The following is a 17,365-nucleotide window of genomic DNA, read 5'->3' on the forward strand; positions in this document are numbered from 1 at the left end:
CTGCTTCTCCCTCTGCCCGTTGCTCTCCCTGCTTGTGCTCGCTCTCTCTCTGACAAATAAATAAAATTAAATTAAAAAAATGAAGAAAACCTGGACACTATATTTGAGGTCATATAAAATTCTCAAGAACTTAAAGATTCAAGCACAAAGTTAAGGGCACCATTGGAAGAATTTAACGAGGTTTGGGTCAGTGTTGACAATAAGTAACTAACTCCTTAGAGTTAGCCCAGTGACTTTTACCCTCAATTTATCCCCCCACCATTTATCCTTTAACATCATATCTACATTTTGGAGATTCTGAAGGCATTTCCAACGTATAATGAAATCTTACTGAATTTGACAGAGCCCTTGGGTGTGGAGTATCTTTTTTTTTTTTTTAAAGATTTTATTTATTTATTTGACAGAGAGAGAGACAGCCAGCGAGAGAGGGAACACAAGCAGGGGGAGTGGGAGAGGAAGAAGCAGGCTTCCAGCGGAGGAGCCTGATGTGGGGCTCGATCCCACAACGCCGGGATCACGCCCTGAGCCGAAGGCAGACGCTTAACCGCTGTGCCACCCAGGCGCCCCTGGTGTGGAGTATCTTTTTGATGCTGAGACCTTAACACACATTTGTTACCTTAGTAGAGAGTAGTATGGTCTTTCCTGAGAAGGAAAGGAAAAAAAAAAAAAGAGAGAGAGCACAGAGTAGGCAAAGGGAATACAAGTGGAAAACTGTTCTTTTAAAAGTAAAGGTACAAGAGGAAGGAAGAAAATGGATTGAATATAGACTGAATGAAAGTTGATGGGTGGCAAAGAGAAATTTTACATACTTTACAATTTGGTCTAGCTGCCGTAGCCTAATGGTTCACGTGGGACAGAGGCTCAATGAAATTCTAAAAGAAGTTGTAACATACCTATTAGAATGGCTAAAATTCAAAGCACTGACAAGAACAAATGCTGACACGTTGTGCAGCAACTGCAGCTCTCATTTATTACTGATCACATGCAAAAGGGCTCGGCCACTTTGGAAGACAGACAGTATGCCAGTTTTGTACAAAGCCAAACATAGTCTTACACGTAAGATCCAGCAATAACTCTCCCTGGTTTTACCCAAATGAGTTGAAAACTTATATCCACAAAAGACCTGAACACTGATGTTTATTGAAGTTGTATTCTTTATTGCCCAAACTTGGAAGCAATCAAGGTTCCTTCTATTGGGGAATGGATAAACAAACATGGTACCTTCAGACAATGGAGTATTATCCAGTGATACAAAGAAAGGAGTTATCAAGATGCAAAGGATGTGGAGGAATCATGAAAGCTTGTTGCTAAGTGAAAGAAGTCAATGTGAAAAAGCTACACGCTGTAAAATTCCAACTATGACATTCTGGCAAAGGTGAAACTATGAAGACAGTAAGGTTAGTGGTTGCAAGAATTTGGGGGAAGGGAGGAAAGAATGGGTGGAGTACAGAGGGTTTTTAGGGTGGTTTAATGGTGGTTGCATGACATCATGCGTTTGTTAAAACCCATAGAACAGTACAACACAAGGAGTGAACCCTCACCTAAACTATCAACTTCAACTAATAATAACATACCAAAATGGTTCATTAATTATAATCAATAGACCATAATAATTCAAGATGTTTAATACTAGGAGGAAATGTGTGTGTGTGTGTGTGTGTGTGTGTATGTAGGGTATAGAAACTCTGCACTTCCTGCTCAATTTTTCTGAAACTTAAAAGTGTACTAAAAATAGTCTATTAATTAGAAAAGAAGAGATTAAATACAATATTAGATATATGGGTGAAGAAATGAGAGGAAATAGTGAACGTAAAAATAGAGGAGATATAATCTGCATTTTTAAAAAGAATTATTTATTTATTTGACAGAGAAAGAGAGAGCAAGCACAAGCAGGGGGAGTTGCAGAGGGAGAGGGAGAAACAGGCTCCCCAGCAGAGCAGGGAGCCCAACCTGGGGCTTGATCACAGGACCCTGGGATCATGACCTGAGCCAAAGGCAGACGCCTTACCAACTGAGCCACCCAGGTGCCCCAAAGTCTGCATTTTGGGAAGCAATCTGGATAGATTTCATAATAAATAGGAAGGTTATAATTTGGAAGGATAAGGTTTAGCCAGCTTTAAAAGCTACTCTGAAATTTTGATTGCTGTGACTTGCTTTCAGTTTGTGAACAATTTTATCCCATGCTTGTCAAAGCCCACAGAACTGTACAACACAAAGAATGCAATGTAAACTATACATTTTAGTTAATAATTATATATCAATATTGGTTCATGAATTATAACAAGCAAAAAATGGTTTTTTATTTTTCAAAGTAATATGAAAAGTAAAAAGTATATTGGTTATGTGGTCAATATTCTAAGATCAAAGAAAACATAGATCCTTTATTTATTTATTTATTTTCTTAAATTCCTTACTGGTATCACAACAGTCAAGCTGATCCTTCTTGGCTTTCAAATGTTTCCACTTCCTTATCTTTGAAAGAGGTAAATAACTCACTTTTATTGGGGAATAAGATGCTTTAAAAGGATATGATAGATGATAGAGCTCTGACTTTGACCCATTTCTTTGATTTAATTTGTAAATGAAGCCCAGCAACCTAAAAAAACAAAACAAAACAAAACAGAGATGAAGAAATATTTCATTGAGAAACACACCACCATCAGATATGATCGGCATGCCTAACTATGAAGAGTTCTGTTTGGGGTCTGATATGTTCAGCCTTTGAAGATACTGCATTCCTTCATACAAAGTGATGCAATAACTTTTAAAGGCCACCCTAGCTAGGCACCAAAGCAATCTCAAACATTTTAATGAGTGTGAGAGCCTCTCCCTGTGTCAGGGGACAATGAATGAATGAGTTGTGTCGAGCAGGTAATTAAGAAATGATGCAAAAGGAGGGTATACACGTGATTTATTACATGCTCTAACCAAGGTATATAAGCATCCCTCTACACACGCTGACATTCACATTCAGGATCTCTCCTTGAATACGGCAAACCAAACTCAACACTCTTGACACCATGAGCTACTACGGCAACTACTATGGTGGCCTGGGCTGCGGCAGTGGCTGGGGATGTGGCAGCTTCCGCAGGCTGGGCTGTGGCTGGGGATGTGGCAGCTTCCCCAGACTGGGCTGGGGCTGGGGAGGCTACGGATCCAGCTGCTTCCGCCCACTGTGCTATGGAGGATATGGATTCTCTAACTTCTACTGAAATCCTGCCCTGGAAGTCCAACATCTGAGGCCATAAGTGATTAACTCAAATTAACCAAAACTTGAACCAAGCCATATAAGCCGGCACCGAGCCAAGCTGAAAAGTATTTAGCATTTTAGATTCTAGGAATATTTATCCTCTTCTACTGGCCTGCTTCATGTCTCCTGGTATCCCCTATATGCATGTTCATAACCGTGAAATTTCTCAGTTCCCTTTGCAATAAATTATCCTAATTTAAAATGGAACATACGGCTTATTTATTTATTTAACTGAATTCTGACTTTCTCTTTCACAGTGCATTTCCCTTCTTGTGTCCTTTCAAAGAAACAGTCCTGAAGTTCTAGTTACATGTCCCTGTGATTATCATAGCAGTATAAACACAGAGTTTATGAGAATTAATCTGCTTTCCACATTAACCACCTAATTTTGTTTCATGGTATTAGTTTTGATTTAGAATCTTGAACCTATTAATTTCTAGTTTAGCTGGATCTGAAAAAAATAACTAGCAAGCAATGCTAAGTTCAAATGCTATTTACAATATTTAAGATGGATTTGAAAGACTCAGACTTGTTTACTAAACATAAAAATAGAGTTGTTCAGCCAGATAGTAAGACCTACACTTTTAGTTAACCTAGTTATAGTATATTAGTTTTACACTGGCTAGATCAGGGAAAGTAATAGCTTGATGACTTCCCTGGATGGCTATACTACTGAGCTTGACAGAGTACAATAGGTATTCTGTTTTCTTAATGGTTAATAGCATTTCTCCAGAGTTTGGAGAAAGGCCTTCTGCAGCTATAAAGAAGAATAATCAATACCCCCACATGGAGCAGATGGTTGACATTCCTAGGATAATATTATATTATTAGAATTTGAAATGACTGTTTTTATGCATCTCTGCTGGATTTGCAGAGATGCTCCAGCACATCTTTATTTCCAGGGAAAAGCTAGAGCTTTCGTTAGGGAGAGCACATCACAGCAGGTTCACCAGCCCCGACACTGATACGTATCTGGCAGTCAAATAGGCAGAGTGCAACATACTGAATGAAACCCGTTTGATTTATTTGTAGTTTTATGGCTTCAGCCAGACTGAATGAGAATGAACTTTTCAAATAGTCAACTGTTTTTTTTATTTTTAGAATGATCAATGAAAATAAAAAAAGTTCTGAAGAAAGGAGACAAAAAGAATTAAATAACATTGCGTGAGGTAGTAAAAAATTTAATCAGAACCAAAACCATTGAGCATAAAAGAAAAGGATGAATAAATTAGTTATTATATTCCAACATTATGTTCCTATACAGACAGCATTTAAAGTGGAAAAATACCAAGCCACATTCTAGGTGAAAATAATTTTAATACATAAATCTGACAAATTACCAATTCCCAAAAATGTAAAGAGTTCCAGCTAATCAATTATAAAATATTGATTAATTGATTAATATTAAACAAGCCCACTTAAAAATGGATAAAATACTTGAACAGGCATTTCAAAAGAGAGGATATCTAAGTGGCTTATAAGCATATGTGAAATTCTCAATGTCATCATTGATCAGGAAAACCAAATTAAAACAATATTCAGATATTACTACATACCCTAAAGATGATCAGATTAAGGTGATGAAATGGTCAATGTGGGTAAGGATGTGGAATAACTAGTAATCTCACAGACTTCCGGCAGTATTGTAAATTTAGCAACTGCGTTGGAAAATTATTTAGTAGGATCTACTGAAGCTAAATATATACAGTATAAATTAGCAACGTGTGTCCTACGTATGCCCAAGTAAAGGAATGCCTCGGTCTACAAAAAGAATCTCCAGTAAGAAGTGCATAGCAGTTTTATTCATACTAGGAGGGAAGGATGGGAGGAGGAAGGAAGGAAGGAAGGAAGGAAGGAAGGAAGGAAGGAAGGAAGGAAAGAAGGAAGAAAGGAAGGAAGGAAGAAAGGGAGGGGGGAGGGGTGAAGGAAAGAAGGGGGAAAGAAGGAAGGGGGAAGGAAGGGGGTAAGGGAGGAAAGAAGGATGGAAGGAGGAAGGAAGGAAGGAAGCAAGGAAGGAAGGAAAGAAGGAAGGAAGGAAAGAAGGAAGGAAGGAAGGAAGAGAGGGAGGGGTGAAGGAAAGAAGGGGGAAAGAAGGAAGGGTGAAGGAAGGAAAGAAGGATGGAAGGAAAGAGGAAGGAAGGAAGGAGGAAGGAAGGAGGAAGGAAGGAAGGAAGGAAGGAAGGAAGGAAGGAAGGAAGGAAGAGAGGGAGGGAGGGGTGAAGGAAGGAAGGGGGGAAAGAAGGAAGGGGGAAGGAAGGGGGGAAGGAAGGGAGGAAGAAAGAAAGGAAACTTCTCAAATACAGATTTACCAGAGCAAAGTAGTAAATAAATTGTGCTTTAGTCATATAATGGGATACTTTACAGTAATGAAAACAACAAAATTAATGTTAGCAACAGCAATGATGTATCTCACAGAGACAGTGATCTACAAAGTCATTCAGGAGAGAAAAGTTGCTGGTATACCGTCTGATGCCATTCCTGTGATGTCCAGATCTGGCAGACTTCTAGGGAGTAATACTAACTGTTGGGTCAAGAGAAAATTTGGGGAGTTTGAGTGTGGTCAATGTAGGTAGTCTGTGAATAAAAGCAAAATATCACTAACTTGTACACTTAGGACTTGTGTATTTTACAATATGCTTTAAACAAAAACAACAAAAACAAATGAAATGATGGCTTTATGTTTCTCTAAAGCAGGAAAACTATTTGAGCCAATTCCTCCTTTAAATCCCCAGACGCATTTATAGAGATATGCATGTCTACGGAAGACGTGATCTTTACCCGTGAGAAACTTCGAGTGCATCCACACATTCAGCTCTTCCTTATTGATTTTCTGCTTCATGCTAGTAGTTGCTGAGGCGTCAACAAGTCCAGCTGGGAAAATACATCATCTGAAAATTGCTTATAAGCTCAAAAAAGCTGGACAGTATATTTGAAGCCATGAACATTTACAGAAAAAAATTTAGATGTTCTGTGAAGTTAAGAGCATACCTGGTGGGGCTCAACCAGTATCCAGGTCAGCCTTGGGTCTAGGTGATTAACTTTTTGGAGTAAGCTGAAGGACTTTTTGTCTTCAATTCGTTTTTTTTCTCCATCCTGTCTTTTTACATTATACTTACATTTTTGGAGATTCTGAAGACATTTCCAATGTTAACGGCCTCTTACTGAATTCCACAGGGTATTAGGCATTTTTTTCTCAGCGTCTAAGATCTTAAGAAGCATTTCATATTTTAGCAGACACTAGTTAGCTATTTTCTGAAACAGAAAAAAAAAACAACACTACAACAGGCAAAGAGATGTAATGAACACTGGGTATTATATAGAATCGATGAATAACTGAATTCTACATCTGAAACTAATGATACTGTATGTTAATTAGTTGAATTTAAATAAAATAAGATAAAAAAACAATAGGCAGAGAAAATACAAAAGCAAACATATTTTGGTAAGAGTGAAGATATATATGGAAGAATTTAAGTAGAATTGGATAAAAAATGAAGGGAAGCCAAAGATAAATTGTATATATTATATATATTTCATTATTTCACCTATTTAACAGACCCTAGTGGGATTGAGAGGAACTGAGGTAAAGTGATATTCAAAAACTGATTGAATAAGAGGGTAAATAATGGATTAGGGGAAAGGGAGGAAAAGATGTCTATATGGCAGGAGGCAGATGTAATCTATTTTTCGATAGATGATATGCCAGGAAGGGAGTCCAGATGTGAAAAAAAGGAATTTTGAACAATTTGTAATGTTGCTTATGAAATAGCTTTTAGAGATCGCTCTGACTTGCCTTTAATATTTGAACAATATTACTTCATGTTGTTAATCCAAATGTTCGTTTTCCAAACTAGTACGCAAAATCAGAAAAGAGAATATTTTTATGATGGTCAGTGTTATAAAATAATAGAAAATGTTAACTTTGAAAACAAAAATATGGTTTTTGTTTTGTTCATGGAACTCAAATATGTGGAAGTGATACACTGCTTTTATTTTTAGCCCTATTGGATACATCCATTGACTTTGGAGCTATTACCTGATCAAGTGTGAAGCGATGGAGCCACACAATGGTTATTTTACCTGCTCTGTGCACTGAGCATCTACAAGACCCACATGGGATTTACTGAAAGGACAATTCTACTCAATTGTCAATGAGGGAAACAATCTCCTTGGCTTAGAATCATTTTTTTTCATATACTTCACAAATATGCATACAACTAGATGTAAAAACTAATAATTCTAGACTGAAACGAAAAAAATATTTCAGATGGTTAGTAATCTAATATTTCTCAATCTCTTGCTTTTATTTAGATAATGTTTAGATTAAAGTCAACAACAGAAGTCAATGGCAATTTATTGTATCTATGTATTTATCAAATATATGTGTTTTATATGTCAAATCACATTTTTCAATTCAGTACAATGCATAATAAATCCATTTATTCAAAATTTATTTGGCTTTTTTATTTTAACCACAATCAAATGATAATAGTCAAACCTTATCACTAGTCTAATTACAAAGTAAACCACCTTTCCAAGAATTTTTGAATTTGAATAATCTCATCCTGTGTATCACACTCTTCTGCACATTATTTCTTTTGACATTTGCATCAAGTAGCTGAGTCAGTAATGAATTGGGGTATATTTTTTTCTGTGAGATCATTTAACTCAAAACATTTTAGCTAAAAGTTTTTAGTTAGCTCTGTTATATTCTTATTGCTTTTTTTACAACTAGACATGGCATTCTTATTTTTTTTTAAACATTTTTTATTTATTTATTTGACAGAGATAGAGACAGCCAGCGAGAGAGGGAACACAAGCAGGGGGAGTGGGAGAGGAAGAAGCAGGCTCACAGCAAAGGAGCCTGATGTGGGGCTCGATCCCATAGCGCTGGGATCACGCCCTGAGCCAAAGGCAGATGTTTAACCGCTGTGCCAACCAGGCACCCTGACATGGCATTCTTCTTTACCACCATTCTCATATTGAAGAACTTTTTCAGCCCAATAAGGGAAAGAAACAACTAGACATAATTTTGAACTAATTTATTTTTTAGCTTAAACTGATGCTAAACACAGCTGAATCCACAGAGGCTTCTTATAGATCTGAATTTTCCCTGATAAAAATCAGCGGGAGGGAACATTTTATTGTTGAAATAAGAAAAAAGATATAAGGAAATACCAATGTTTTTTCCTAAAATCAAATGATATATTCAGGCAACAGTATAAAATTAAGATATTTTGTTTAAACATCTCAAAATTGGTAAAATATGTTTGACTCAATTAAATAGTAGTGTCATAAACTTGCCAAAACCAGACATTAAACGACAGCAGGGTTATGCATCTTATCTTGCAGGTAAAAAAAGACACAGACACAGACACAGACACAGACACACACACACACACACACACACACACACACACACACACACACACAGAGCTTCAGAAAAGTAATTGGATTTTGTAGAGTTATGTAAGTTCTAGTAACAGAATCAGGACCAAGGCCAACGTCTTCTGAATCTAGGTGCCACAACGGAGCCTCCTTTGCCCTGTATTTTCTCCCTTCATGGAAGCAGAGTATTTTGAAAGCTCTACTGAGCTTCCATTAGCATAGCTGCGTTTATGAGGCTATGAAAGATTACATTTCTTAAGGAGAAAGACCATTTCTATAACATTTTGTAGTTATGATATAGAGAATTAAAACTTACTTGCAATGTTAGTTTTACCCAGATTTCACCTATATCTATATGTAACTCTCTGTCTCTAGCAAAAGTCTTCCTTCAAAGTCGCAGACTTATTCAGTGTACAACAAAATAAGTTTGCTTGGCCATCAGTTATCACCTAGCCTTTTAGTCAATCCAGTCTGGGTTTGTAGATTCTTAGGTACACAGAAAATGAGATACAGTTGTATGGCGCCATTGTTTCACACTTGACCAGGTCATAGCTCCACAGTCTATAAGCATGCCATATAGGGTTAAACAAACAAACAAAAAACCAGTCATCTGAGTCACTAGATTGAGAAACACTGTCTATGACTCTCCTAGTAAGATACACTATCATATATTATTACATCCTATTTTATGATTTAATTAATTTGTCTGAGTGAAGGAAAAATATTTTGAATTTATAACAGAAGTGCTCTTAACTTCCAAATAAAAGCTATAATTTGGCCAATGAAAGAATATATTTTCATCGTTTCATACAATAATACAGGGTCTGAGTTTCACATCAAGTCATTGTCTCCTTGAAGAAAGTTACTGAATAGAGAATGGCAAAGAATTGTCTAAGTCTTTGAGTCCACTGAATCAAGAGAAAAACAAACAAACAAAAACTCTCAAAAGACATATATATTTCTTAGTTTTCAAAGATAATTCATATCCAAAGGATATCACCATTTTTCTAATTTTTAACTCAGGGAAAAGAAAAACAATAAAAAATATTTAGTTCATAAATTTGAAAGTATTATCATTTCACATCTTTTTGTTCTTAATTATATACCACCTTTCTTCTTTGAAAATACACAAATAAGGGTACATTTCATTATCGAGCTTTTTAAAAAATTTGTGAAATACATTGATTTTTATCTCATATGGAAATAGTTATTTGCATCAGAAATAAGAACATAAATTAGTCATCACAGTCAAATAATCTAGCAAATTTACTTAACCATTCATGGGATTCTTAAACGTGTTAGAATTATTTGTGATTTTTGACTTCAAAATGACTCTTTGAGAATTAAAAATGTTTCCAACTTTTTTTTCACAATGAAAAGTAGAAATGGAATAAATTTTGATAGGAAGGAAGAAGGATTTAACAACCAGGGCAAATACTGGGTTAAATATTCCTTTAAAACTTGAAAGCCATTTTAATCCATATTCCATCTCTGAGAATTACTATGAGTTATGGCAGGAAGAATTCATTCTTTCATTAATTCAACAAATGTTTTTGTTTGTAAGAACAATGAACAAATCCAGTTGGGAGAGTGAATTATCAAAAATGTTATTGGGGTGCCTGTGTGGCTCAATCAGTTAAGTGTCTGCCTTTGGCTCAGGTCATGATCCCAGGATCCTGGGATGAGCCCCACATCTGGCTCCCTGCTCAGTGGGGAGTATGGTTCCCTCTCTCCCTCTGCCCCTCCCCCTGCTCATGCTCTCTCCTGCTTGCTCGCTCTTTCCCTCAAATAAACGAATGAAAAATTTAAAAAATGTTACAAAAACACTAAGTCGGTAAGTTATGTGCACCCCATGTTCATTGCAGTATGAATTATAGTAGTCAATATATGTAAGAAACCTGTGTCCAGATGAATGGATATAGAAAAAATAATATATACACACACACACGCATGCACACATAGAATGGAATATTATTCATCCCTAAAAAAAGAAGGGAATCTTGCCATTTACAAGAACATGGATGGACCTTGAGGGCATATGCTAAGTAAAGTAAGTCAGAGAAGGACATATACCAAATGATTTCACATATATGTGGAATCCAAAGAAGCAAAAACTAAAAACTGAGCTCATAGATACAGAAAACAGATTGGTGGTTGCTAGAAGCAGGGGATGGAGGCTAAGTAGGAAAAATTGATGAAGGGGGTCAAGAGGTATAAACCAGTTATAAAATAAATAAGTCATAAAGATGTAATATACAGCATGGTGACTATAGATAATACTACTGTATTGCATTTTTGAAAGTTTTTATTTAAATTCAAGTTAGTTAACATACAGTGTAATATTAGTTTCAGGTGTACACTGTAGTGATTGAACACTTCCATGTATCAGTCAGTGTTCACCACAATAGGCACACTTCTCAATACCCATCCTGTTTTTTTTTTTAATTTAAATTCAATTAGCCAAGGTATAGTACATTATTGGTTTCTGATATAATGTTCAATTATTCACCAGTTCACTATTGCATATTTGAAAATGTCTAAGAGAGTAGATCTTAATCACAAGAAAAAATTATACCTGTGTATGGTGATGGATGTTACCTAGACTTACTGTGGTGATCATTTCACAATACATACAAATATCGAATCATTATGTTGCACACCTGAAATTCGTATAATACTATATGTCAATTATATTTCAATTAATAAAATGTTATTTATACATTTCAAAACAATACAATACAACAATAACAAAACAAAACTTTCTGTAATATGTCTAAGGTCATATAAACATCCTGTTAAAGACCCAAGTCCAAGATATAATCACACTCCAGCGGGGCTTAAACATTAGGCTTGGTTTACTATCTTCACAGAGTGAGCTGAGTACTGAGTGAGCACTGGCCCTCTACCTTCCATGTTTCTTGACTCAGTCATTTCATAACTGCACATTCATTCTTGGAGATTTTCAAGGCATCAGGATTTTTAAGAGACTCTGTTAAAAATATTATATGATCTTAAGTTTATATATTTTAAAAAACTTAAGTCTTAATAAATAAGTAATGGCATACAAAAAAAATGTTTGCTGATTGCCTGAGAGAAAATAAAAGGGTGGGACACACAGAATTGGTAAAGAAGATATAAGAACAAAGATACTATGATGAAATTAGGGATATGAGTAGAGGGATGAAACCTGGGTGGACAAAATGAATAAGAACAAAAGACCTAGCTGGTGCAAGTATGTATTGGGGATGAATGTAAAAATGAGATTTAAAGAGAGGTTTGATAAGAGATTTGACACATGGATCATGAAGAAAAGTAAAGAAGGAAAAAGGATAACTGTAAAGCATAGACCCAAGGTAGTCTGCATTTTTAGTTAATAGTTTGGGGATAGCCTGATCTGGAAAAATGAATAATGTGTAAAGAGAATATTTTTGAACAGTTTGCAGATTGGTTATAAAAGTGAGTTTTGTCTCTTGGGTGGTCTCAGTTTCTGAAATAAATTGTATTACGTTGATTAACCAAAACAATGTTTTACAAGCTGATGTATAAAGTCAAAATAGCTTTCTTGTGTGTGTGTGTGGGTGTGTGTGTATTCAACTTGAGAAAGAAATTTGACATTTGGAGAATTTGACAGATTTAAGAATTTTAAACATGAGCAGTGTATTTTAATCTAGATGGAAGGAAGATGGAAGTTTCCAGAGAATGATATGAAAATGGGAAATGAGAAAATACTTAATGAGAAAACACGATCAAATATGAATGATGCAATATGTTTCGTGATGAACAATTCTATGTAGGGAATTTTTATTTTGTGACTTTGAAGACAGATTTCTTTTCTCATTAAAACAGAAAGAATGTAATGAGTTCAAGGGTGTTCTAACGAGGCAGCTAAGCAAGCTCAGAAATTTTAATGAGTGTGCACTTCTCCTTGTGTCAGCAAACAGATTAATGAGTTGCCTCAAGTGAATGAATAATTTGGAATGATACAAAGGACTGGCTCCATGTTTTACCACACTTTCTGCTCAGGGGGTATACGCATAGCTGTATGGTACATTCATACTCAGGATTTTGCTTTGAACAGCAAACAAACTCACCATCCCTGACACCATGATTTACTGTGACAGCTTACTATGGAAGCCTGGGCTATGGCTGTGGGGGTTTCTGTGGTCTGGGCAGTGGCTGTGGCTGGAGATGTGGTAGCTTTTACAGACAGGGCTGGACTCGGGGAGGCCACAGATATGGTTGCTACCACCCATCGTGCTATCGAGGATATGCATTCTCTAGTTTCTACTAAACTACCGCTCCAGTAACCCAAAATCTGTTACCGTGAGTGTATTTGCCACAACATTCTTCAGTCAATGCACTGGGATTACCCCAGGTTTATTTGCCAAGAGAGATCTAAGAATTTCAGAGAATTTATTATTTTAAGACATCTGTATGATGTCCTCTGGCATCCCGAGTTTGGGCACTAACAGATGATTTATGTTGAATACCAATAAATGACCTAACTTGAAATAGAAAGTACGGTTTTGGGGGTGGGGGGTTGTTTAACTCAGTTATGTGCACATACTTACATGTAAGTTTTACTATTTACAATTAGAAACACAGTATGCACAATTACATATGTGTGTGCACATAAAAAAGAACTCTGGTTTGAAATTTAGTAATTCGAAACAATAAATGTTATTCTTTTTCTTTATTTTAGTTATATAACTTTCAGAATTGAATTTGGCAGCAAAAAATCAACCATGGAGTGTTAAATTTTCCTGCATTTTAAAAATATAGTTGTTTTACGTATTTCATATTTATCTATTTCTATTTCTTAATGGAGTTCAAAATTTGCAACTAATCTTCCACCTTTATTGTCTCTCCCTTTCTTTTGTCTTATAAAAAGAAATGGTGTTACAGCTACATATTTGCAGTTGCTAGACAACCACATCATTACAACTGCAATCGGAGCAAACTTTCCACAAATCTCATAATCCACATTGCTGAATTTTCATAGAAGATAAGCTCTGTTTTCCTATGAATCTTTGAAATGTATATTTTCTTTCATTATTCATAGTCTGCTTTCCTTTATTTGTTATGCATGTAAAATGAGACAGACATTAAAGTTATTGATAAACTGGGTAATCAAACATGAACTTGGGTGGTTCATCTCCCTCATCTCACTGTCTTCTTACGGGAACAATCTTCATCATCATCTCCAACCTCACCCTGAAGTACTTGTAATCCAGCGAGAATAATACATAAACAGAAATATCATTAGGAAGCAAAATGTTGTGTGGTTTCCACCGACCAAAAATACCATTCAATAATTTAAAAAATATATATATCCCATTTACCTCTTCAAAAATGACCATTTTATTGACAGGACAGTAGTACCCCCCCTTACCCGTGGTTTTATTTTCTGTGGTTTCAGTCACCTGAGGTCAGCCACAGGTGGGAAGCAAATGATCCTCTTTCAGGCACGTTGGCAGAAGATCAAAAGCAGCCTCACGCTACCTCACAACGCCTACGTCACTCACCTCATGTCATCTCCTCATGTAGACATTTTATTATTTCAAGAGGAAGGATGAGTACGTTAAAGGTATCTTGACAGAAAGGCCACATTCACATCACTTTTATTACAGTATATTGTTATAGTTGTTCTATTTAATTATTAATTATTAGGGTTAATCTGTTCTGTGCCTAATTTATGAATTAAACTTTATCCCAGGGATGTATGACTAGGAACAAACATAGTATATATATACAGGGTTCGGTACCATCTGTGGTTTCAGGCACCCGCTGAGAATCTTGGGACATACAGCCTGTGAATAAGAGGGGACTACTGTGTAAGAAATAAGGAATAAAATAGGGAAAATATCAGCATTTCTTAATTTTTCCTAAAATTTTATGGCACCTTCAGGTAATGGTATGGACCTATTGATACTTAGCATAAGCTGGGCAAATGTAATAAAAAAAAAATGAAATCACAGAATTAAAGATCTGAAAGGGGCATTAAACTCTGTAATGCTGCCCCATAGTCTTGCAGGCAGGGAACCTCAGAATAAGCATTTTAAGACTAGAGTATTCGATTATACTATGCTGGTTCTCTCTTTGTCGATCTTCTCCTTGAATGTTGTCAAATAAACCATTTGAAAGTTCTGGTGATACTTAGAAGAAAAGCTAAATTATCACAGCTGATTTTATGGAGATTGATCTCTTTACTTAGATTAAGACCTATGTTTCTTTAACATTTTTATTGTTCTGCTACAGAGAACTGCCCCTGTCAATTTGTAGGTTATCTGCCTTTGGATATAATTAAACAATGAGCAATGTTAAAATTCAACTTTAGGTAACAAAACAAACCAACGTAAAACCCCATGATGACCTCTTCTTTCAGTCCGTACTGTCTAGGGGTTGAATGTAGCATCCCTGGGCTAAGCCGGGGAAATACAGCCAAGTCACTTACCCTATTGAAGGGTCACACTGTGGAGTCTGACCCAGTAGAACGGCATTTCTATTACCCTTTCATTTGGTTAGTATCTCCAATGACGGGCGCTTTGGGCCTGACAAGCAGTAATCAATACAATTATTACTGCTGTTGACATTCTTAGTATAATCAATATGATCATAATTTTGTTCTGCTTAGATTATATGAATCTGCATCTGAGGTGAGAGAAAATGTTTGGAATTTATAACAAAAGACTTCTTCAGTGTTAGGGAAAATGTGAGAACATTTTTCACTCCTTCACCCATCAACATGAATAACAACTTGGGTCATGAGTGGAAACTTAAAATAATAATAATAGTAATAACGATCCACATCTGCTTTTGAGCCACTGAATGGACAGAAAAATTATAACCCCTAAAGATATTTCCAGTGTAAAATTTTCACTTATGCATATGGGTAAATAACAGATTTGTTTCATATTTTTCAAATTCCTTTTTTTTTTTTTTACAATGAATGGACATTTGTAAGTGATAAATACCAAAGTCATGTGTTTTCTTCTTTGAAAACACATTTAGCGTTTATTGTTAATGAAGTTTTTCATTCGTGTCTGATATTGTATCTGTGTATAAAGCAGAGATAGTCTTAGACGTTAAAAAAACAATTAAAAGCCTTTAATCATAGTTACATGCTCTGAGCTACACAAGGAGACTGTGGAATCCTTAATGCTATGCAATTTATTCATACTTCTAAATGATTCCTTAAAAATGAAAATATTCATTCTATCAATTGGCTGATTTCTGAAATGAGGAATAAAAATGGAATGCAGTGCGGATAGAATAGCATGGCGATTAAAGGCTAATACTGGGGTTAGTGCCACTCTAAAGCCAGAAAGCATGGAACTCTTGTCAGCCATAAAACATTTCCTAGAACAGCAGATCAGTTGCTTAGGTTATTATATACATGACCCTTGCTTTACCATCAGTGAAAGTCATATAACTCCTCAAACCAATATTAAGTGCCAACTAAATCCTAGGCTTTGTTTAGATACTAGGTCAGGTCAGTGAACAGACCCATCCAAAAACTATATCATATTACTTATAGATCTCAGCAAAAGATTAGCAAAATAGTTATTGTCATAGAAAACCAGTTTCTTGAGTCCCAAGTGTCAGGGTATGGGCATGTTTGCAAAGGGCTTTAGGTATCACTGACTGTCTGGGCTGGGGTGAGGAACTCTGTGAATATCAGGCCAACTGCTACCAAAGAGGGCTTCCTTATTTCTTTCTTTATTTTCTTTGTATTTTTTAAAATGATTTTATTTATTTATTTGAGAGAGAGAGGAGCACGCATTATGGAGACAGTACAAGCAGGGTGGAGAGGCAGAGGGAGAGGGAGAAGCAGGTTCTCTGCTGAGTGGGGACCCCCCTCCAACCAAAACAGGGCTCAATCCCAGGACCCCGAGATCATGATCTGAGCTGAAGGCAGACGCTCAACCAACTTAGCCACCCAGGCGGCCCTCTTGTCCTTCTTTAAAATTATTCCATACATATAGAAAATATCTTACACATTCCAGATTGTACACTTTCTTTTAAAATTTAAGGTGATTTTAGGAGCTTTGGCAACTTTGTCAATATCCTAGAAAGGTCTAGTTGATAGAAAAGACAAGTTAGAAATTAACTACAGACAAAAAATGGGCACAGACTAAGCAAAGAGAAGACAGAGGCAAATGTATAATGTTAATTATGAAGATCTAAGTAGAAGGATGCTGTGTTCTTTTGAATATAGAGTTAGAGCCAAAACCATTTTTCCCACTTCACACATATACCTGGATGCAGTAATGAATTGAGGTAGGAAGTTGGGAGAAGTTTGGAATAAGATTTGAAAAAGATCTGAGATACATGGATACATGATAAAGGGCAGAGAAAGAGGGGGAAATGATGTAGGAAGGCAAATATAATCTGCACTTGTGGTAGCAGGGAGACTAGAACATATTCCGGAGAAAGGGCCCAGGATATAAAAGAAAAAGGTACTGTGGGAACGCTTCCCACAAGATGTATTTTTGGTCACTGTGACCGTCTTTCCACTGGTGATTCCAATTGCGCTATGTATTTAAACCCAAACAAGTATGCTGGCATAATAAATCTATTAATTGTACATGGCCCAAATTTTAAAACTCTAGAAACCAGGTGAGCTTTTGTGGTTGTTGTTTTCTGGTACATGTGGCAGGTGAACCAAATCTGTGTTGACATAGAATGTTCTTTTATATTCTAAAGAGAGGTGCATCATTTGTTTCT

General features: G+C 36.1%; 2 protein-coding genes across 2 annotated transcripts; both read left to right on the forward strand.

The window, feature by feature from the left end:
* Positions 1-2,979: 2,979 nt before the first annotated feature.
* LOC117802637 (keratin-associated protein 19-5-like) lies at positions 2,980-3,446 on the forward strand. The gene has a single exon (XM_034662066.1). It carries the CDS (start codon positions 3,021-3,023, stop codon positions 3,210-3,212), a length of 192 nt encoding a protein of 63 aa, XP_034517957.1. The 5' UTR covers positions 2,980-3,020; the 3' UTR covers positions 3,213-3,446.
* A 2,206-nt stretch (positions 3,447-5,652) lies between these two features.
* On the forward strand, positions 5,653-12,929 carry LOC117801369 (keratin-associated protein 19-7-like). Its single transcript, XM_034655632.1, has 2 exons — positions 5,653-5,815; positions 12,760-12,929. Exons 1-2 carry the CDS (start codon positions 5,653-5,655, stop codon positions 12,927-12,929), a joined length of 333 nt encoding a protein of 110 aa, XP_034511523.1.
* Positions 12,930-17,365: the final 4,436 nt, after the last annotated feature.

This window comes from Ailuropoda melanoleuca, chromosome 1 (genome assembly GCF_002007445.2).
Source record: "Ailuropoda melanoleuca isolate Jingjing chromosome 1, ASM200744v2, whole genome shotgun sequence".
Taxonomy (NCBI): domain Eukaryota; kingdom Metazoa; phylum Chordata; class Mammalia; order Carnivora; family Ursidae; genus Ailuropoda; species Ailuropoda melanoleuca.

Excerpts from the sequence above, each read along its gene's own strand:
- LOC117802637 (XM_034662066.1), top strand. The coding sequence starts at position 3,021 with ATGAGCTACTACGGCAACTACTATGGTGGCCTGGGCTGCGGCAGTGGC.
- LOC117801369 (XM_034655632.1), top strand. The coding sequence starts at position 5,653 with ATGTATCTCACAGAGACAGTGATCTACAAAGTCATTCAGGAGAGAAAA. Across the intron at positions 5,816-12,759 it reads GGAGTTTGAGTGTGGTCAAT|CTTACTATGGAAGCCTGGGC; the intron begins GTAGGTAGTCTG and ends TTACTGTGACAG.